Source organism: Arvicola amphibius, chromosome 7 (genome assembly GCF_903992535.2).
Source record: "Arvicola amphibius chromosome 7, mArvAmp1.2, whole genome shotgun sequence".
NCBI classification, from domain to species: Eukaryota; Metazoa; Chordata; class Mammalia; order Rodentia; family Cricetidae; genus Arvicola; species Arvicola amphibius.
Genome location: NC_052053.1, coordinates 5,921,487 through 5,944,253, shown reverse-complemented (window position 1 = coordinate 5,944,253; position 22,767 = coordinate 5,921,487). Strand labels below are relative to the sequence as shown.

General features: G+C 41.0%; 1 protein-coding gene across 1 annotated transcript in view; it reads right to left on the bottom strand.

Annotated features, from left to right (window-relative positions):
• Nucleotides 1-22,767, bottom strand: part of Cerkl (ceramide kinase like) — an 89,569-nt gene that overhangs the window by 8,420 nt on the left and 58,382 nt on the right. Inside the window, 8 exon segments of the mRNA XM_042055452.1 lie at nt 72-180; nt 266-291; nt 1,014-1,073; nt 1,148-1,325; nt 2,021-2,095; nt 9,991-10,133; nt 11,929-11,933; nt 17,504-17,567. Coding sequence (XP_041911386.1) covers nt 72-180; nt 266-291; nt 1,014-1,073; nt 1,148-1,325; nt 2,021-2,095; nt 9,991-10,133; nt 11,929-11,933; nt 17,504-17,567 — 660 coding nt within the window.

Sequence of the window (22,767 nt, the reverse complement as noted above, 5' to 3'; positions counted from 1 at the left end):
TAATGTTAAAGCACTACCAAAGAGGTAATTAGTTATAAGAGCTAAGCATTAATAGGCCTCAAAATACTTGCCTGGTGTTGGGGGCAAAACCCCTGGGTGCCACTGAACACAGACAGGGGATTGCCATGATGCTGATATTCAAGAACTGCCCTTGGATGGTTTGCCATTGACCAGCACTTTCTAAAGAAATCGGAAGTGGCTGGTTACTTTCTCTCCCCAGTCACTAGGGCTGGGGAGGGCGTCCAGCACTTTCTTTCTGACTCACCAGACTCTGGAGATTGCTGTGCATTTCTATAAGTAACAGGAACAAAAACATGTCACACATATGCAAAGCCAGCATCTACTTAACACAAGGAGACTAGAGAACCCATATAATTTTGCACAAGACATTCCTTAATAAACTATCACTAAAGGCATAAATGTATTACAAGGAGCAGTTTCCATTTCTGAATGGCTTGAACTCTTCCTCAATGTGGCTTTAACATTTATATTCCATGCTACTCCAAAAATTCTCATAGGGACAAAAACTGTGTCTTTGAGGCTCATGGTTATACCCAAAATATGGATCATGGTAGGCACTCAAATAAGTGTCAGATGGGTAGATCAGTGGATGACTGACAGTCTGGAGGAACGGTTGCTTCTGAGGACTGGAGGTAAGTTCCACATTTACTAGAAGATAGAGGAGTATAGATTCTATACTCTTTATTAGTATTTGAGAAAATAGCCCCAAAGCACAAGTCTAATAAACCGCCTATGTCACTGTAGTTCATTATTTGAAGAGAAATAAAGTGGGGCTCAGGGGTTCAGACACTGACTACTCTTGCAGAAGGCACAGGTTCTGTCCTAGCACTACATGGCCACTCACAATTATCCGTAACTCTGGTCTCCGTGGGCACCAGACATGTATATGGTGCATACAGGCATACAGGTGCATACAGCCAAATTATGTGTATGTATTTTACTAAAAGTAGAGATGAATAAAGATATCAACATTACACAGAGCTTTTATTTACCTTTCTTGTTCATCCTGAGAGCATCCAGCTGGAAAAAATGATATTTTGCAATCCTCTGGCCTAAATGATGAAATTCATTATTAATAGTTATTGCCTTTGGGATGTAGAATTTTTGCCATAAGGAAAGCACTTACTGAAGTTTGGCCAAGGCCTTGAGTACAGCAAACTCTCTCCGCTGACTAGGGGACATCCATCGGTATTTCTCTGCCAGAGCCAAAGTCCTTCCACCAAAGCCGAACATGGCTGAGAACCCAAAGCGAAGAAGCTTGCCAGCAGAGCTGAAGGTACAGATGTCTACTGACTGTATGTGACCTTGAGAGGTGTATTCAGGCCACCAGACCAGGGAGTAGATGAGAAAGCAGACAGCAGAGAGAGTGTTTATTTACTTAAGGAATTATGCCAGGTACCATATCATAGCTACTTATCCTTGCTCTCCTACATCTGTCTCTACTATAACAACTGTGAATTCCACTTTCAACTTTTCCAGGTGTTGAGCAAAGAAACTCAAAGTAGTAAATCTTATCTATTTCCCATAAAATGAGAGGGCATATGATGGTGGAGCAGATGCACCAGGAAAACAGAATTAATATTAGCTTTGCACTGCCATTTATCTGGATAACTTATGATCTGCAGATATGGCCTTCTGATAATATGCTCTTAGTGCTGAAGTCTTGGAACAGTCAAACAATAGTGGAGATTATATATGCAAATGGTATGTGTGGACTTTCTCCATTGTGTTTTAAAACTGATTTTTTTGAACATCATTACAATATTTTTTGCCATCAAGATAATAGTAATAAACTTCATTTATTGCTCTTATCAAAGCATGTAGTTGAAATGAAAGGCAATTTAACTCGACGATGCCTTCCTTGCCTTTGAGCTTTAGACAAACATTTCTATGCTTAGAGACAGAGAACTCACCGTTCCTGGATAAGACTGACAGAAACACAGCTACTTAAATGAATAAAAACGTCCTTATTCCACCTGGCCCTCTCTAGAATTCTTACCCATTATAATGTGCATCGTTGCCGTCACTACATGAGGAACTCCACAAAGAGAATGTGCCAATACATTCGTAGTTCCTGCCAAAACAGTTTTAAAACACATATCATCAGCAGAGTCTGTGTTTTAAATTAACATGTGCTCTTATTACACACAGCCACAACCATGTAATAGTCAGATGAAAATTAATGGAACTTTAAGAGAGAAAGTTGATTAAATAATTATAAATACAGCTTTCTGTTCACAGCACGGATGCATGTCAAATGTTTGCAGAACTCTCAAATTTCTAAATGATTTAAAAGTCAGGAAAAACTCCTCCCCTTGCCCCTGACACCTCCAGCTAGTGGGGACCTGACCCAGTACCTCACTGGCTGCAAAGCTAAAGAGAATGGCCCCCTGCCTCACATGGGCAACACTGTAGAGTAGACAGGGGTCTGAGAGGGGCATAGCCAGTATTGCCTCCATCATGTGTGGTGATGGGGAGGAGGGAAATTCGCCCTCCCCTCTTGCCCCTTCTGCCTTTAGCTGGCGAAGGAGATAACTCCTTTACCAGAAGCTGTACTCGGGAAAGCCGAACCTGCATCTCGTTTGGGCTACATAGTGGAGCTGACTCTGTTGAGTAGGGCACAGAATAGCCAATCCCAAGAACGCGAGCATGGGAGACTAACCCCATCCCTCAGCTGCCATGTGGTGGCATGGGTGGGGGAGAGATAACCATCAATGCCTGAGGCAGGAGAGAGAGCTGGCTCTGACTGTCTAAGAGCAGGAGAACGTTCCCTGCCCCCACTAGCTGAAACACTCAGGAGAGCCGGACCTGCGCCTTGCCCGGGCAGCACAGTAGAACTGACCCTGTTGGCGGGGGTGTAAGTGAACCACCTCCAGTGTTGTGAGCAAGGGAGAGCTGTCCCCATTACTCCTCTGTCATGTAGCACCATGGGCAGAGGACAGGCGTCTTTCCCCTCCCTCCAGTCTGTCAAAGCCTGAGGCAGGTGAAGGAGCTGGCTCTGAGGTTTTAAGAGCAGGAGAGCTGTTTCTGCCCCTCATCAGCTGCAGCACTTAGGAGAGCAGCCCCTACACCTCTCCTGGGTAACAAAGTAGAGAGGTCCCTGAAGGTATAGGTGCCGGAGAACCGTCCTGAGGACTTGAAAGTAAGAGAAATGGCCCCAGGCCTTATTCATTGCTCAAGGGGTGATCTAGCCAGGACAATCCTGGAAACCTCAACCTGGTTGAGAAGATGGGAGAGCTGGCAGGCTGACCAACACTGCAACTACCTAGACCCAGAACCAGGGTTATGTACTGGCCCAGCCCAACACACACCCCATCTGTGAACTCCTGGAGCATGGGATGGGGGTAGGGGTGGGGACTTCTGTAGACCCAGGGCTGCACAGTCTCCATTACATAGGGCAGCAACGGGACATTCAGGAAGAGTTCCAGCAGGAGCCCAGTGCTGATTGTGCAGCAGAGACCAGGGACCTCAAAACAGACCAGTGATTCTTTGGAATAAATGCCTGGATGTGAAAATCTATGAATAAAGGAGTTTAAAAGTAAAAGTTAGAAAACACCACAAAATATTAGAAAATTGGACTGGGTATATCAGCCCAGTAGTATAGTGCTTGCTACCATATATAAGGTCTGTATTCCCTCCATGGCACCACAAATTAGAGAAGAGTTCACTGACTTATAGCTATTTTGATGATGATATTTATATTCTCTCAAAATTACAACTGTATAGAAGCTAACTGCATTCAACTTTACCAAATAAGCCTTTTGCTTCGATATAAAAATGGGCAGTAACAGGAGAAGAATGTCTGTATGGGCAAAGATGAGCACATAGATACGTAAATAAGAAAAAAATCAGTCATTAATAAAAAAATACATTATCATTGTAAACTCTGATAGGCATGTTCAAAATACATTCTGTGAAAATTAGAGGGAAATTCTCACTTCAAATAGGTTTCCTTTCATATCTGAGATAAAAACTGTTCTAAATGAAGAAAATATTTAACTATTATTGTCTTCTAAAAACGTGTACACAAGATATAATTTCTGATTTTCATAATATTGGGATAATTCAAAATACTCTAGGATTCTTCCATCTCCTCACAGAAGGAGAAAGCTCCCTGGTGAAGGCCCTGTGATATTTCTGTATGACCCAAATCATACATGCTTGCTTCCAAAGGGGGATGGAACACCTCCTCATCTCCAGGCCGGTAAAGGCATCAGAAAGCATGGAAAGAGGTTGAATTGGCCAACAGGTAGAAGTCAATGTTAGCCAAGAACTGTGAAGCCTCGGCCTGTTGTACACTCATCACCAAGGCAAAGACTTGTCCCCTGGATTTGGTTAGCCAGGGCCATTTCTGTGACCATGAGCAGGGGATCCAGCTGTGTCACCTGCGACTGTGTACTTTAGTGTTCATTTGCAGAAGCTGCAGCATCTCAACCACTACTACCGTCAGCAAAGATGTCGTTGAAATAAGCCTTATGTCACTAAGCATTGAACAATAGTAAGCACATTTTAATTACTAACAATAAGCATGATTAAACCAGAACTCTAGCCATAACAACACAAGCACCACCAAAGTTCAACTTATTAACTCCTAACATCATTCTGAATGATTGACCAAAAACAAGATATATTCTGACTCTAATTACTTAAAATATGGCAACCGGCTGTTTACTGAATGGTGCTAACTGAGAACAGAACAAAGATACCAATCTCACCAGTTCTATTCAAAATCATCCTAAGAGCTTTGGTTCGAACAGTTAGTCAAGAGACCTATATAAAGAAATTGGAAAGGAAGGAGTTAAATTTTCACTGGTGTAAATAACATGATCACTTAGAAAACCCCAAAGACTTTGACTTCAGTAAGGTTGCAGGAAACAAAATACATACATACATATATATATATATATATATATATATATTAATGTGTGTACATATATATAGTGTTTTCATTTACTTATAGCAAAATGTCATAAATAAATCAAAACAATAAAGCCATTTGCAAATACTACCAAAGATACTTAGGAGCAAATTTCTCTAAAGAAATAAAGGACTTGAAAAGTTAAAGCTATAAACATCAATGAAAGAGGCTGAATCTGGTATAAATGCATACATCTCTTGTGTTCACAAATTAGGAGAGATAATCCTGCTAAAATATCTATACTATCCTAAACAGTCCCTATTAAAGGATCCAAAGCAATCTCCATGGAAATGTACACAGTTCATCATAGAAACAAAAATTAACTTTTTTTAAAGAAAAGACCAGACTCCAAGTATCTACCACAATCTTGAGAGAAGAGCAAAGCTTCTGGAGGCAACATACACCTTCAAACTGGGCTGTAAAACTGTAGTCATTGAAACAGCATACTGCTGACATTAAAAACAGGTGTGCTTATCAGCAGACTAGAATACAAATACCTTAAATGGAAAACTCCCATACTTATGGTAAACTGATATTCTACAAATAAACACACACAAAACAACAAAGGGAAGTTACAGTCACTAAGACTGGACACTTGGTGTCCACATTCAGGAGAATGAATTAGACTCACATAACTTGTACACAAAAGCAACTGACAGTGGATTAGATTCTGGCAGACCTTCAGTGAGAGACAGCAGAGTGGGTGGCTCCGTGCTGCTGTTCGAATCCCCAAAGTACAGGTGATAATAGCAAAAATGCATGCATAGATTATACCCCCACTGAAAAGCTTCCGCACAGATCAGGAGACTCTCAGTGGAGTTGAAGATATCCTGGTGATTTGTGGCAATGTGGGCAGATGGACAAATTTGTAGGATATTATGTCAGGTAAAATAAAACAGGTATGAAGAAACAGACACTGTAAAAATCTTAATTATATGTGGAATTTGAAAAAATAGCTGAACTCACAAAAGCAGGGAGTAGGTAACAGTGGTGGAGAGATGGGAAGCGTAGAGCCACGCTGGCCAAGGAGGCAAAGTTCAGGTTAGAGGGAATATCAAGAGTTCCATTGTAAAATATGCTGACGACAATTAACATGTAACATACGTGAAAACTACTAAGAATTCATTTTCTCACACATAAGAACATGATAAATACGTGAGAGAGTGAATATGGTAATTAGTCCAAATTAGTCATTCCACGATGCCTAGATATTCCAAAACATGCTGTACATACAGTCATGGACAGCTTTTAGTCAATTTAAAAAAAAAAGTGGGGAGCCGGGCGGTGGTGGCGCACGCCTTTAATCCCAGCACTCGGGAGGCAGAGGCAGGCGGATCTCTGTGAGTTCGAGGCCAGCCTGGTCTACAAGAGCTAGGTCCAGGACAGGCTCTAAAAAAGCTGCAGAGAAACCCTGTCTCGAAAAACCAAAAAAAAAAAAGTGGGGAAAAGCCATTTAAATCAACTATGCTAGAAATTAACTAACTTTAAAAAATGTGTTTCTCAGGCCCCACTTTAGATATAATGAGTCAGTCTGCAGCTTTTAAGATGCCCAGGTGAATTTTCTAGAGGTCTAGTCTATGAAGAAGCTGGAGCAACATCACCTGGTTCCTAGGTTTCACCCGCTACCTGTGGTATGAATTGAGTGTGTGTGCATGAGCACACAGAGTAGACCAGATAAGTGTTTTAACAAATGCTCACCGTGATTGTTGCACTCTCGGTCTGCAAACAAGTAGTCTAGAAATGCTTACTCTGGAGACCTTTGGTAAGAATGCCCCATGAACTTTTGGAGCTACTGTCTGGGTATTATTCACATGATTCATGATGCATCAATTATTCAGGAGGGGAAAATTGTTTTTTTTTCTTGCTGCATCAGATGTACAGTAAAGGCTTTGGAGAGAAGACACACTTAGACAGGGGTCTTTAGTAGTAACATTTGCAGTATTGCATGACATCATTTCCTCCATTCCTGAGGCTGAAGAGGACTGTGAAAGCTATTGTCCAGAAAGGCCTTAAGATGCTTAATGGAATTCTGCGACACACAACAGCTAAGGACATGCATCATGACTCCAGAAAGGGAAGACAACTCCCCATGAGCTTGAAGCGTGATGAGTAAGTACTCAAGCAATATCCTTTTGAACTGCTAGAAATCAGTTTGCTCCCTGACCTGTCAAGGGGTCCAACCATCCTCCAACGAGGCTGAGTTGTCATAGGGAGCAAGACCACATCGTTCATCACCTACTAACCAAGGCGTTACCTTAGTCTTTGGATGTGACTTTCCTTAGCACGCTGAAGAACACACAAAAGTTCCTGAGAAGGTGCACTTGACACTAAAAAATTACAGATAGTATTATTGCCCTCCAGGAAATTGCAGACTATTTGAAAAGATGTCAGCAATAAAGAACACTACACTGTTCACATGAATAGCAGAGGGTAAACATTTTAATTAGCAGGAAACGTCATTTTTCTGAACACTGCCAGCAACTTTGCCCACCAGCCCCTCCCCCACACCTGCTGAAAAGGGCTAAAACAAAGATCTGGGATGAGGTGGAGAAGGGGGAGGCAGCAGTTCTTGAAAGAGAAAGTGAAGCCCTTACTGATAAAGTACTAGGCATCACCCACAGGAAAAAAATAAATGAATGAATGAATAAATAAATAATGAAAAATTGTCCTTGGAAGTGCAAGCACTTCTGCAGAACAATTAACTTAATTAACCAGACAAGCATGAATATTCATAAGGCGGTTAATGCCTCTACATCCAAGCAGATAAATGTGCTGTAACGACTTCCTAGTCAAGCATATCTAAAATTCTCATGAAAGCAGCACCTACACATCAGTTCTTTGCCTTAAATCTAGAAATTAACAGTCCCTCGGCAATATTTTATTCTCCCCAAATTAATTGGAAAGCATGAAATTTATTTATGCAAACTCTACAGGAATCTATGATTCACAGCCATCAGTGTGTGGATTAAGTCTTGTCTTACAACAACTGGATTGCTTCTTTAGTTTTATGTCCTCTCAGGCTTCTCTCGCTATCCCCCATTCCCTTCTAATCAGACTCTGTCTGTATAGAGCACCAGTTCCCATAGCAACAAACACAATTCCTAATAGCCAGCAGTTCAAATACAGGCTTTCCCACATCGGATACATTTGAGTCTGAGGATAATTCAGCAGCTTAGTCTGTTGGCTCAGTGGAGTAATTTACTAAACACTCTCCCTCTGGGTGTCTCTCTCCAGGAGGCGAATGGCTTCAAAGGCAGACTGTCTCCTCATGGGCAGCTTGGAGACTTCCTGCCTAGCTCTTGTTCCCATTCTTCATCAAAAGCCCTGACTAGGCATAGCATCCTCGTATTAAACAACCCATACATGACTCTCCCTTCCTATTAGACAGAATTAGCAAGCCACAACTCCTATTCAACTGCCACAGTTTGGCAGCCTGCTATATCTTCCAAACAAAAAGATCACAATGCCATTCTTGGGAAAAGCCACTGAAAAACGGGCTATTTTCAAATTGTAAATAGGCTTTGAAATTAAGCAGGGAGAAATCCTCAATGCGTCGACATTATGCATTTGTAAAAATTGGTTGCATATGATAGACATAAAGATAATGACCAATTGTTATAACCAGCTCCCCTCCGTGTCAAGCGCACACTTCTGAGAAGCTGCCCTATGCATTCCTGAGCCGCGGTGGTTAGTGGATGGCCTCTAATGAGAACAGCAGCAGCCTGGGCACACAGACTGCCAGAAGAGGCCAGCAGCTACAAGCAGAACTGTTAAAACGACACTGAAGGGTCAAAATAAAACGGCATGAAACAATGGCCCCAACTGCATCTCCCTCCCTTGTAGTCAAGGCTGCTTTATTATCTTCTTGGAGAGCATTATTCCTTTTCGTGGTGCTTTAAACTGTCAGGATGTATTCGAATCTCTCTCCCCCTTTCAATTATTGGCTTTGTGAAAAACTTTATACTCTACAAAGGCATTTGGATCTGTTCTGATTTGCTTTTTTTTTTAAATGATATTTCTGTATCTACTGAACAACATATATAATTGCAAAATCGCAAATATGCTTTACAATAATAAAACCCTAAAGCTAATTCTTTAGGGAACCACTTACATATTAAACACGTAAGGAGAGCTACTGCAATTCTAAATGTTTGGCATGGCTATGTTATTACACAGAACGCTGAATTTTCTTTTAAAACACACACTTTTTTGTTTTTTATAAAGGAATTGTATTTTACTGGGTTCTCTTTTCAGGCAGAAGCAAGTTCCCTATTGAAATTAGAGTTGGTCAAGTTCCACACTTTACCTCACAGGACACTGTAAACACCGTATGCAGAGTAGCCTGATTTTGAAACTTCTTATCAGGTTCTGGGGGTCATTAGGCCTTTTCATAACAAAATAAAAATTCCACCAATAATTACTTAGGTGTCTATATATCCTTTGAATACATCACACTTCATAGTACAATAATTTTGTAATCAAGTGGGTATTATACATGATTCCCCTAATAGAGATTAGAAAGAAAATGAGGCTCAAAGGATTGAATGTCTTGCCCCAAGTTTTACATTTGTTTGTGGAAATGCTGGGCGATTAGTGAGGCTGTCTCAAAAGCCTGTACATTTGAGTCTTATTAGGAGGCAGGAAAAGGAATTACAGAAGAGAATATTGTTCAGGTTTGTTTTCGTCAATATGACACAAACTAGCATTGTCTTGGAAGGATTCTCCACATCAGATTGGCCTGTAGGCAAGTCTGTGTGATATGAAGTATTTTCATTAATGATGTGGGAAAGTCCAGCCCACTGTGGTTGGAGCTAGCCCTAAAAAGTTGGTACCTAGTTGTAAAGGTAGCTTAGAAATTCATGGAGAACAAGCTAGTAGGCAGCATCCTTCTATGACTCTGCTTCCGTCCTTGCTTTGGCTTCTCTAAGTGATGGGCTATAAAGTAGCTGTAAGATGAAATGAGCCCTATTCTCCCCAGCTGGGTTTTGGTCATAGCAATAGAAAGCAAACCAGGGGGAGCAATTTAGTGAATCTGTGGGGCTACTCCTTGCCTGCTGGTATTAGGCCAAGTGGAAGCTGAGCTCCCGTGGGAGTCAGGAGGTGGTCCATATCTACCCCAGCATCCTTCTGAGCTCTGAGGAGCAGGGCATGGGCAGCTTCACTAGCAGATCCATCTCCACCAACACAGACAATACTGGGAACACGGAAGCAAGCAGAAGAAAGCCAATTAGTTGATAGTGAGGAAATCTAGAATTTAAAACATTTTTCTAAACTTACTTATATAGTATATGGGACTGTGTAGTGGATAGGATCACTCTAAATAACCTCAAGCCTTTAGTAAGGGATAATGAATGACTCAGAAGACACAGCACTACACAGGTACAAATACTTTCTAAAACTAGACCCTCCACAGTGCTCCATAGACAAAATGGTTACAAAGTTTTAAACAGAGAACATTCCAGCTAACATCTAACCAGCATGTTTGTTCACATCCAAAAGCATATCACTCCAAGTTTTTGAACTCTTAATTTGTTGGGTTTCAAATTTTTCCATGAGAATTCTCAATGTCTTATGAACTTTGTTAATCCTTATCCATGACTATGTACATGCTGTGTGTGATCTAAAAGGACCATATAAACTCTTCCTTTCAAAAGATATAATTTCGCTTGAAAGAGTTTGATTCTTAGATGCTTAGGATGGCAACCCATGACCTCAAGTGACAGCATCATAGGTGTGTTAAGAGTCAGAGGACAGCCGGGCGGTGGTGGCGCACGCCTTTAATCCCAGCACTCGGGAGGCAGAGGCAGGCGGATCTCTGTGAGTTCGAGACCAGCCTGGTCTATAAGAGCTAGCTCCAGGACAGGCTCTAAAGCTGCAGAGAAATCCTGTCTCGAAAAACCAAAAAAAAAAAAAAAAAAAAAAAAAAAAAGAGTCAGAGGACATCTTTCCATGAGTATTCCCCTAGACAAATGAACAGGGGAATAACCTGGGACATGTTGTCATGATACAGATGTTAGGAGACTGTTTTGAAAAGAATCCAAATGATAACTCTAACAACAGGGTAAGTGAATTAAGCTCCATTGTGAATATCAGCGAGTAGAGATAACGGTCTACACATCCAGAGCTGCTCTCAACACTCTGGGTGTTAACTCCTTTAAGTGATAGCTGCAGACACTAGATATTTACAGCCTCAACTCACAGATCAGGAAGCTACGGTTCAGAGAGATTAAGTAGATTTCCCATGGTCACCCACTTGTAAGTATCGACACGATCATTCAATAGAATGTTCTAACATTCTCCCTTCTATGTAAGAAATCCAAAGATTGTAGCCTTATGAGAACCTCATTACTCTGAAAATCAATTTGAACCAGGAATGTCAAGATGAAATTGAATGAGTTAGAAAGAAATATAAAACTCAGTAAAAACAAAAGTAAACATATTTAAAAAGGAATAAGGGGCTGGAGAGAGGGCTCAGAGGTTAAGAGCACTGACTGCTCTTCCAGAGGTCCTGAGTTCAATTCCCAGCAATGGCATGGTGGCTCACAACCATCTGTAATGAGATCTGGTGCCCTCTTCTGGCCTGCAGGCATGCATGCAGACAGAACACTGTATACATAATAAATAAATAAAACTTTAAAAAAGCAAAAGTAAATAAAGGAATAAATATACCGACTCATGTCAACAACTACTAGATCACGGTTGATGCTCACTGTCAACTTGACTGGGTTTAGGATCACCATAGATATATTCTTCTGGTCAAGTATGTATTTCTAGAAAGGATTAACTGAGGAGGGGAGATGGTGTGGGTAGCACCATCCTATAGGCTGTCGTCCCAGACTGAATGCAAATAGAAGTGGGCTGAGTGCCAGCATCCATCCTTCTCTGCTTGTAACTATGGAAACAATGTGAACCGCAGCCTCACACCACTGCTGCCCTGCCTTCCCACCATGAAGATGCTACCACCTTCAAACTGTAAGCCATATCAAAACCCATCCTTCCTTAAGCTGATATCTTAAAATGCCCAGGTGTTTTGCCTGGCTAACCAAACTGCTCAGATTACATCACGTATATGACATAAACCCAATGCAAGCACCGTGGATCAGGGTACTACAGGGAAAGGAAAACGCCATCCTTTTGCCCTAAGTCACTCTATGCTGAAGAGCTGCTCGGGTGCCCCTGTGCATCTGGGAAGCCTTGCTGTTCTCAGGATGAGTGAACTTTGTCACTGGCCTCAATAGAATGATTCTTTCTAGAAAAGTGGAATCGAGGAGTACATTCTTTCCGTTTCTAAAGAACAAAGGACTTTAAGGGACTGCTTGCGTATCTTCTATCACAACCCTATTATCTTTGAAATGTTGGATTTCAGAATTTTTTTTTTTAGTCTGGTTTGGCTTTAAAACACTTATTATCTATTACAAATACCAAAGTCAACCTGAGAAAATGTCAGTGTTAGTCATGGAACATCCTACATTATAGTTTATATATCTAATAGTATTATGAACAAAATAACACTGCTATGTAATCCAGGAAAACACACCACACACAGAGGAAAAGCAAACATTAGTATACTAACAATAACAATAAACAGTACAGGTTGTTTTAACAGTGTTCATCTGATAGTGAATACAACTGCCACAGCTTCACGTCTCTTCTTTGCCTTACATAACTTTTTTTTTTAATGAGACCATGTAATAGGGGCAATATGGAACCTAGCTTCCCCCAACTTTTAGCCGTGGATTCCACAGTGTTTGCTAGAACACACTGGAGTGGGACACCAGCTGTCCATTGAGTGTTGATCTGCTGTTCTCTTGGCTTTCGAAATATGTCACAATGTGTCTTCACAGAAGCATATGGAACTCGTTTTTAAAAACTCTAAAATCTTAGGAAATAAGTAATTTCTTAAACATCATCTACCAAACTGTTTCACATTGCTGACTAAGCTATACTGAAGCTTATTTTGGATTGCAGTTTCTCGACCTCCCGTCTAGCGCCATGAATAACTTACTAACCACTTCCACTCAATAACTCCTACTGTTGCCAAACAGGGATGTCACAGACGATTCCTGAAGGAAGTGATCCCTGGGTCACATACCACCTTAAAAATTTTTTTGTATAAACATTTTCAAAAATATCCCCATTTTTTTTTAATTGAACCCGGATCCTTTGGGAGAGCAGCCAATGCTCTGCTCGACCCTGAGTCATCTCTCAGCCCCCCCTTTTATTCTCATATATTGCATCCCGACCTCAGTTTTCCTCCCTCCTCTCCTCCACAAATCTGCTCCCTATTCCCCTCACCCCTAGATCCACTTCTCTTCCTTTCCCTTCAGGAAAAGAGCAGGCCTCCCAGGGATACCAACCAAACACAACACAAGTTATTAGAAGACTAGGCACCTTCACTCTGTTAAGACTGTACAAGGAAACCCGACAGGAGGAATACAGTCCCAAAAGCCTGAAAAAGAGTCAGAAATAGCCCATACTCCTAAGGGTAGGAGTCCCACAACACCACCAAGCTACACAACATAACTTATACAGAGGACATAGGTCCAGAACCATACAAGCTCCGTTGCTTCAGTCTCTGCAAGCCCCATGAGCCCTTGTTTGTTAATCCTGTGGGCTGTTTTCCTTGGGTGCCCTTGACCCCTCTGGCTCCTACAATCCTTCCTCTCTCTCTCTTCTGCAGGATTCTCCATGTTCTGCTGTGGGTCTCAAGATGGGCTGGGGGTAAGAAGCGTAGAACTTGTGCAATGGCCAACCAATGACTTGTCCAAATTGACAGCCATGCTATGTTGGAGGAGGCTGCTTAGCCCCGAAATAGTCATGCAGAAACCAGATTTTTTGCAATACTGTTTGGCTATTAGCTTAAGGATATTTTCTGGCTAACTCTATATCCTAAATTAGCCCATCTTTATTAAACTGTGCATCACTAGAGGTCATGACCTATCTGGTAAAGTTCTGAATCTGTGTCTGGTGGGGCTACATGGCTTCTCTCTGACTCTAACTCACCTCCTTCTCTCAGCATTCAGTTTACCTAAGTTCTGCCCTATTACAGGCCAAGGCAGTTTCTTTATTCACCAATGGTATTCACAGCATACAGAGGGGAAGTCCCACATCAATGCCATGAAGGGAACCCCTGCCTGACACTGCCCTACAGGACCAGGAACCAGAGTCTGGACAGCCTGGAGACCTGGAATAGAACCAACAACACAATCAGAAAAAAAATAGTCAGTGAAATGAGTCCTAATGATTCGGGGGCTATCGTCATAGCCTGGAGCCTAGCATAATCATCATCAGAGAGGATTCATCCAGGAGCAGACGGGAGCAGAGGCAGATACCTATGGTCATTCTTTAAACAGGTTCAATGAGGGGCATTTCCTGTTCCTGAACAATTCTTGTTAGAGACTGGTACTTTTGAAGGTGTTTACTGAAATCATGTTTCCCACTGTTTTAACAGCAGTCCATGTATTTCTGATGGGAATTAGAATTACCTTTTAACTAAAGTGATTGCTCCAACCATACCAGCTCCTATTTGGTAAGCTAAACCCATCAAAAATGAATGAGGTATTTAAATATTTGGAACAGAGGTGACTTCTAATAGAAATTTAAGTTATTAAACACTCAAAGTAAAATCAGTATACCATAGGTTAGAACAAATTAGGGGACTTACTTAGTTCACACAACAGGACAATTTGGTAAAAGGATTGTGTAATAACTAAAAGCTCTATGAATCTTTTAATATCACACTGCAAATAATTTCTACATGGGAAATAGAATTAATATGTTTGGATAAAGGAAAGCTCTTTCTCTGCCTCTGGAACAGTCGGTTTCCTACTCTACAGGCCCTCTAAGTCCCCATAATGTTATAATTGCCAAGAGAAGACACTGGCAAGACACCACACTCGGCAGAACATCTCATGCCAGCAGTGAGTAAGAGTTCAGATTTTGTATCTACATCTCTATCCTAACTTTTATATAGCCGAGGTCCAAAGCAAGGGCTTAGTGGTGAGGCCATGGTCTCTTACACCTGTGCCGGGGACTTTGACCACAGTAAGCCGCTCATCATTCGGCGTGAATTACCAGTCATATTTATATGTACCCTTCCAACATAATTTTCTTCAAATGTAGCCCATTTATCCTTCCTTTCTCTTCCAGGTAGGAGATTACAGTAATTACCCAACTTGTCCCTTGCTCGTCAATACTGTTTAGTATAGCTATCTAGATCTACTGCCCATTTTATATCCCCTTGGGTTTAACCATGTTTTCCCTTCTAAATCTTAACGTCACTCGGCACTACTTTTTTTTTTTTACTTGCAATTCGGTGTTTCCTTTTATGGTAATGATACCCCTCATGTGTCCTTAATATTTCTTTGGAAGCCATTAAACCTTCCTTTTCATTTTGGGGGAAATGAAGATCGCAGGCCTTTCCAGGTCTCAGCGGTTCACTGGTCTTCTCTTGCCTCTTCCCCATCACCATGTGGCGATCATCCACATACCATCTTTCAGAGCGCTCCCATGGAGCGCCTTGCAAATAAACATCTTCCCCAAAATAAATATGTTTTCATCATATACGTTAACGCATCGCATTTGCAAAATCAGTATCGTATCTCATTGTCCCTTCTCCTAATGTTCAAATGCTGGTGATCAATTTCATCACACTACCGGCAAAGCATGTGGGACAAATTTCTAATGTCAGCTATGAGTGTCTAAAAACCATTCTGCTTCTGCGTGCTCAAGCTGACCACGCCCAGCTATGGGGACCTCAGCCACCTGGTTGGTCTCTGGCACCGTGAACAGTGTCACAATGCTGTGTTTACAGCTCAACACCAACCTGGTGCAGGCTGCTGGTGAACATGTTGCCCTTCCCACGTCTACAGTCCTTCATGCCCAGTTTTGCCTTCCACACAGCCCTGGGCAGTCAGCAACCAAAACAAAAAATAACAGTTTACTTCTGTAGAATGGATTCCCAAAGCATCAAATCGTAACTTGTGTGACCTCCTGTCCCGGAGCCTGAAGATGGCCTCCACCTTCATTGGCAATAACACTGTGCATTCAGATGTGCTTTTCAAGAGCACCCTAGGCAGGTCTTGACTATGTTCTACACAAGGCCTTCATACACTGGTTTATAGATGAGGCATGGGCTAGATGGAGTTCACCAAGGTTGAGAGTAACATAAGTGACCTGGAGTTCAAGCATCAGAAATACCAAGACACCACAGTCAAAGACAGGGCAGAGTGGTAATGAAGGTTCCTCCCCAGCCTGCTAGTTCCTGAATAACACTCAGAGGCTTCATATTATAATTGTTTTCACCAGTGGCTCAGGCATATTACTAACTCTCAGGAATTAAACTAACATTTTATTATCTATTGTCAATGTGGCTATGGCTTACTGGTAATGTTCTGGTCTCTTACTTCCTTTGGCTGCTACCTGGGTCTCTCAAACTCCACTGTCTTTCTCTCTTTCTCTATGTGTGGACTTCTTTTCTGCCAAATCTATATTCTGCCCTGCCATAGGCCACAACAGCTTCACTCATTAACCATAAAAAACCAACACATATTTGCAGCAATAAAGAAGCACATCCCACATGAGAAGAGACTTTTGAAAAAGATGAAGAGATCAACGAATAGGGGGATCTTATGATGCTACCAGAACACCTGTTCTTTATATTCGCCCTGGTACGGGAATTGTGCCCTATTTAAGCATGAGGTTCCTCTCAAATCAAACACATGCTGTTTTCCAGTTTACTGGTGTGGTGTTTCCCCTTTAGCAGAGAACGACAGTTCCACCAGACCAGGGAGGTTTTGTTACGGAAACCCTTGAAAGCAAAGCAGGGGGCCGCACAGGGCTCATGAAAGCAACTACCTTCCGTTTAAATGCCCAGCCATCAGATTTTAGCAGGGGAGTTAGAGTAAGGACATGCTTTTAATCCTTGGTGATAAAACTAAAGTCACATAGTGTTGCCCGTAATTGATATGTATTTTATGCAATACAGAACTATTGTGAAAAACCATAATAACATGTTAAACCTGCAAAACAAGATAGGAACCAAGTCAATACATTATGAGATAATTAAAACCAGCATTTTGTTTATTTCTTTTATCATTCAGAAAATAGATTTGTTGTTATAAAATATCTACTGCAATCAGTCACAGCAAAATTCACTAATGGGTAGCTATGAGCTGCCAGAAAATTTGCAAAGATGACCACAGCATTGTTATGCCTATGTGATAAACAGAATAGCTTTCATCAATGTTCTTCTTTATTTTGACGTGGCAAAAGCCGAACACTAATGATTTTAAGTGCAATATATTGCAGGTTGAGTATAGGTAGTATACAGTGTGGTTCCTCAATATTTATAATTTCATTTCTCTTTTTGATCCCCTATGCAATGTCCTTAGAGATGGATGGCCATGATATATTAGCATTAATTATTAGCACATGGATGTGAACAAACAGAGCCTGATTCACTATAATGCTTTAAAAATGATCAGATCTAAATATGTGACTAAATGCTATGAAAAATTTACCATCATAACTTTTATGTATGTGAAGATTAATAATGTAACCTACCCATCAAAATCCCTGGAGCTCACATCCGTCAAGCAGGGACAGGGCGTGCCCTTCATATTCTGTACTAATAAAGAAAAACACAAAACAGAAAAAATGAACAGTTTTAAATTACAATCTACATTTTTAAGCTTGGTTTGACAAATATTAATGTTCCAACATATGGTCAGGTAAGACAACAGCATTATTCTTGAATGTTGAATCATAGGAAAGAAGATTGTTTGTTATCCGATATTTTATAGCTTTATATAAAGAAGACCACGCAGTTTGAACCATATAAGTCCTTTAGGAATACCCAACACACAGTGTTTAGGAATACCCAACACACAGTGTTTAGGGGCATTTATCTTGGTGCTTGACTGTTTAGTTTTTCCCTAAATCAGACACATTTCCTTTCGATCTGAAGCTTGGGAACAGGGAAGTATTTTGAAATACACAAGCTATTTGCTGGCATTGAACAGTCAATGTTAAATCACTTTGGCAACCTTACATGAATAAATTAGTTGAAAGGTTAGTTGTAAGATTTACATACCAGAAAGAAACAATGTTCTGGAGTTGCTAGACTCAAAACAAAAAAAAAAAAAAAAAAAAAAAAAAAAAAAAAAGGAAGTTGGATGTGAAAACACAAAGTAATGCCAACCCGATGATAAGAAACCCAAACCCAGGGGAAGGCCAGCATCCAGGACCAGAGCCCAGGTCCACAGAGGGAACGAGTCTGTCACACCACATCTCTGTTGCCACAGTCACTAATATCCCATGCAGCGCTGAAAATGCCAGTGAAGGCAGGATGAGTGGGCACGCTGCAGATGGCAGCGAGCATCACCAGCGCATTTAGCATTTTCTGGGGCATCCTTGCCAGAAGAGGCGGCCCAGCTGTATCCACCCATCAAAGATTTCCGCTGCCTGACATGACATCGCAGATGGATTTTGTTGTGTAAGAATGCGCATCCTTATATGTGAGATTACATTAATCTCTCATGCCTGTCTGTCCCTGGAGCCAGCATGGTGCAAGCTTTTCCTGTGATGCTTTTGGATATTGTTAAAAATTATTAGTCGTGCTGTCTGAGAGAATCATTCTGTATCCAGCACTGTTACATTGCTATTCTACCCAAAACTTATTAACCAGAAAAGAAAAAACTTAAATTCCAATCAGAGGAAAGATATAAGAAAATCAAAATACCAATATTAATAAATTTGCCAGGGTACAGCATCAAAAGATGTGTGCTGATAATTCAATTTATCATACAACCAAGTACAACCTTAAAGTGCATTGTAATAAGTGTCCCTATAACACATGAATCAAGGGTCATTATGGTTGTTATGAAAAAAACACATGGGTTGTGAAGCAAGTTTCATCTCTTTTTACTTTTAAAAACATTTCAATACATTATGTTTTAAAGTTATGTTTTGACTAAAGTTTTCTTTTAACTTAGTGAGAGTTAAAATATCCTGATTTTCCTTTAACATCTCAAATGGCATTTTGATTATACACTAATGGAACACATCTAAGTACAGGAACCGTAAGGGATATTGAGTAAGTTTAGAAATAAATCACTTTTTTGTTTGAGACACAAAAAGGAGAAACAAAACTAAGAAATAACCAGACGTAAAATGTTTAACGAGGGTGAATAAGATAAAACAGCCTCTGGGGAGACAGAATATGTTCTAGTGACAAAAGAACCTATGATATGAAATAGCAAAAAGCGATCGTAGAGAAAGAGAATGCAGGGGAAGGAGACGTGGTGATTAGATGTCTATGTAAAGTAGAAGAATCAGAACAAGTAACCAACAGGGTTTTAACAGGCTCTAGAATCAGACATCACAGTCATCCCACCACAAAAAGGATCATAAAGAGAGACTCTAGGCAATCAAAATGTTTTACTGTGATACTGGCTTTTTATCTTCTTTCCCTCTTCCTGTGAAGCCAGCACTCTGTGCCATCTCTGTATTATTTAGAAAGGTGTAAGAAGAGCCACGGAGAACAAGTGAGAAAGAACACGAAGTCGTAAGGACTGAAAGCCAAGAGCATGACCACATAACAAGAGCTCCACTTTCTGAACGATGCTGCCCATCACAAGGAGTCAGAACTATGTGGTCACTAGATATCACCAGGGACCCTGACCTGGCAGTGATCAATCAAAGTGTCTGTTGTGACAACACAGAAGGAAGGGCACAGAGCATGGTGACTCCAAACACCAGATAGAATGCGTTCATTTTGTACTAATGCAATGCACAGCATTAGTTACAGTAGGTAACAGTTGTAAGGAGATGACTGTCGATTCTCGCATCCCCTGTACTGTGTGGTATGTAAGTAGCACACACCATTCAGGCCAAGAGGACGAGTGGATATAACATGCTACCCATACTCTCTTCAGCCTGTTCACGTGCAGCCGCACGATTCCAGCAGGGAACATGGACCTATCTGGTCTTGAAATTCTTTTCTCTGATTTCTCTACTCCTCTGGCTCTTCCACTTTGTTGTCCCGTAGATTCTTCCTATCAACCCAATGACCTCTCAGAACTCTAACATCGTTAGTTGTTGTTTAAGTTTGTTAGACAGAGTTTCACTCTGTTATCCCTGAACTGTCCCGGAACTCACTCTGTAGATGAGGGTGGCACTGAACTCAGAGACTCACCTTCCTCTGCTTGCTAATAGTCCTGAGAATGAAGGGTCCTTTAAAGGTACAGACTCTAATAGCTAATAATAAAATATAATAATATTTTGAGAAGCAGAAAAGGGAAATATGTTACATGTCAGCCTGGATTTATCATTCATGCTCTCCTGTTGACCCCCTGGACCAAAGTATTACTAGAGTTAATGCCTGTTTCTTCTAGGCATTTCCAGAAGCCTTGCTATTGGTTTTATTAGGGAAAATCCTACATTAGTGGAAGTAGCAGCATGGTGGGCTATAGTTTTAACTCAAATATTTCCAAAAGTGCTGGTCTATATTTAGAAGTGGCTAGGAGTTCAGCAAACATTAAAGTGAAAGAACCATAAATTTATTCATGTGTAAGATCTATGTTTAATATAAATGTATGAAAAAACATTGTGCAGAGGTGCGATATTCAAATCACATTAAATAGTTCCACAGCATGACTTTCCCTAATAAACTGTTATATAGAATTTAGGCAATTGATATTCCACTTGGAATCACCAGTGCAAAGGGGCCATGTCCAATGGGCGTGCAGTAAATGTGTGCTCTTCTGAATTATTCTTCATATATTTTCTTTGTACTAAAAGGCAAATTGAATCTTGCTACATAGTTTTATGAAAATGAAACTCCTAAACTAAGGACCACATTTGTACGACACTTTAAGCAAGACAGGAAGAAAAACTAAAACACTTCCAGCAGCCCCATGTTAGTGCATCTTTCACACAAAAAGAGAACATTTTGATGCAGAAGTTTTGCTGGTATACAAAAGAAAATCCACCACTTCCTTTTCTCTTCCTTCTCTCCCTTTTTCTCCTCATCTTCCTCTTTCTTTCTCCCCTAATCTTGATTCAGCTGGTGGACTCAGCTCTGCCAAACCATATTACAACACTATGATTTTTAAAAAGCCACTAACTGTATATCAAGCTGTGACAAGCAAATTGCTGAGTGTAGTTTCAGATTCAGCCATATCTGGACTCCAGCTTCTGTGGGATAGGCTGGTGGCAGCTGGGGGAGGGAGCTTCCCAAAGCCACTTTGACCTTCTTCCTTAATAGAATTCACATTCAATTCAGACATCGTCCTTCAGCCTTCAATAAGTGGGAATCTGCCCTTAACTCCAGGAAAGAAAACATCTGTCCTATGTTGAACACAGATAATCAAACCAGAAGAAAATTTGGCACATGTTAGGGTTCCCCTTTCTCACATATAGCCACCTTTCCTCATCACACTAGGAAAGAATAAGAAAGGCTGCAATGTTAATGGTCAACTGTTTTATGAAGATGGGACAAACCAGGTTCAAGACAAATTTAAAATTATGAAGGTATGACCAAAATTACAAACCTCCAAGATACCATAATATTATCATTCTTTTGACAATACTACCCCTTCCTATCTCTGCCCCCTTATTTAAAAATGCCTGCTACCCTATTGTCCCCTCCCCATTTCTACCACCGTTGCCTCTTGGGAAGTATCTGGATCACGTGGTTTTCTTGAGTCCTCTCATCAAAATCATTATCACCTCCAGACACCTTAGGTTTTTATGCACATGTCAAAACCACAATATTCGGTTTTAAGTATCTGCTTGAATTCTCAGTGGCCATGTATCCTTCATAGAGCAAGAATGCCAGAGAGATTATTTGCCTGTTTATCAGGATGACCTCATAAAGCTTGGGCACAAATGGTCCTCAATGTCCCAAATACAAGGCACAGTGCCTAGGTTCCTGTGAGAGATTCAGCCACTGATACATAGCAATGCCTGTGCAAACGCCTAAGTAGTGTTCACGTATGAAAAATCTAACAGTGGTTAATGAACTTGGCATTCATCTAATTCTAATTGTCTCATCCCAACATGGACCGCAGATCTTTCCAATCTTTGGAACTATTCCATAGCCAATAGGGTGGACCTGGGTTGTGCATTTCCCATGGGACACTCGCCTGCACACCGAGAGGTACAGCCATTACAAGCTAACCTTTGCACTGCAACCTCATGCAACTCAGAAATTTATTTCAAGTGTTTTTTTCTTTTATTGTAATTTTGTTATTCATTCATTTTTTTAAATAAGACAGGGTTTTGCTATGTAGCTCAGGCTGACCTCAGACCCACAGTCTTCTTCCTCAGTCTCCCAAGTTCGAGGATTATAGGCACGGGTCCCCTTTGGAGGTCACCTCTTTAGTGCCAGTAACTTCTCTTTACCCTTCGTGATGGCAGATGTCTTTTGGGTGACTGAACTTCCCACAAGGCTTCTTTGGGGAGGAGCTTCCTTCTACCTGAGTGCTTTAAAGACCTTATTAACACTGTGAGCCTCATTTCTGTCTGTCCCAGCTGAGCAAAGCCAGGTCCTTCCTCCACAAACATGTCATTATGACTGTACTCTGGGCTTGTCTCCCACCTGGTTAATTACATAATAGACTCCACCGACTACAGTGTGAGGCAGATTCCCTCCGCGGTGGCCAATCCACATGGGAAGAAAACCACTGAAGTTCTGGCTTTAGGCAGTGTCCACGCTTCCTAGTAGCTGGGCATATGGTGGGTGTTAATAAAGCAGGGGAGTATGGCCATCAAATGTTAAATGTCCAAAAAGATATTACTAACATTCTTTCCATTTGTTTGGGGAT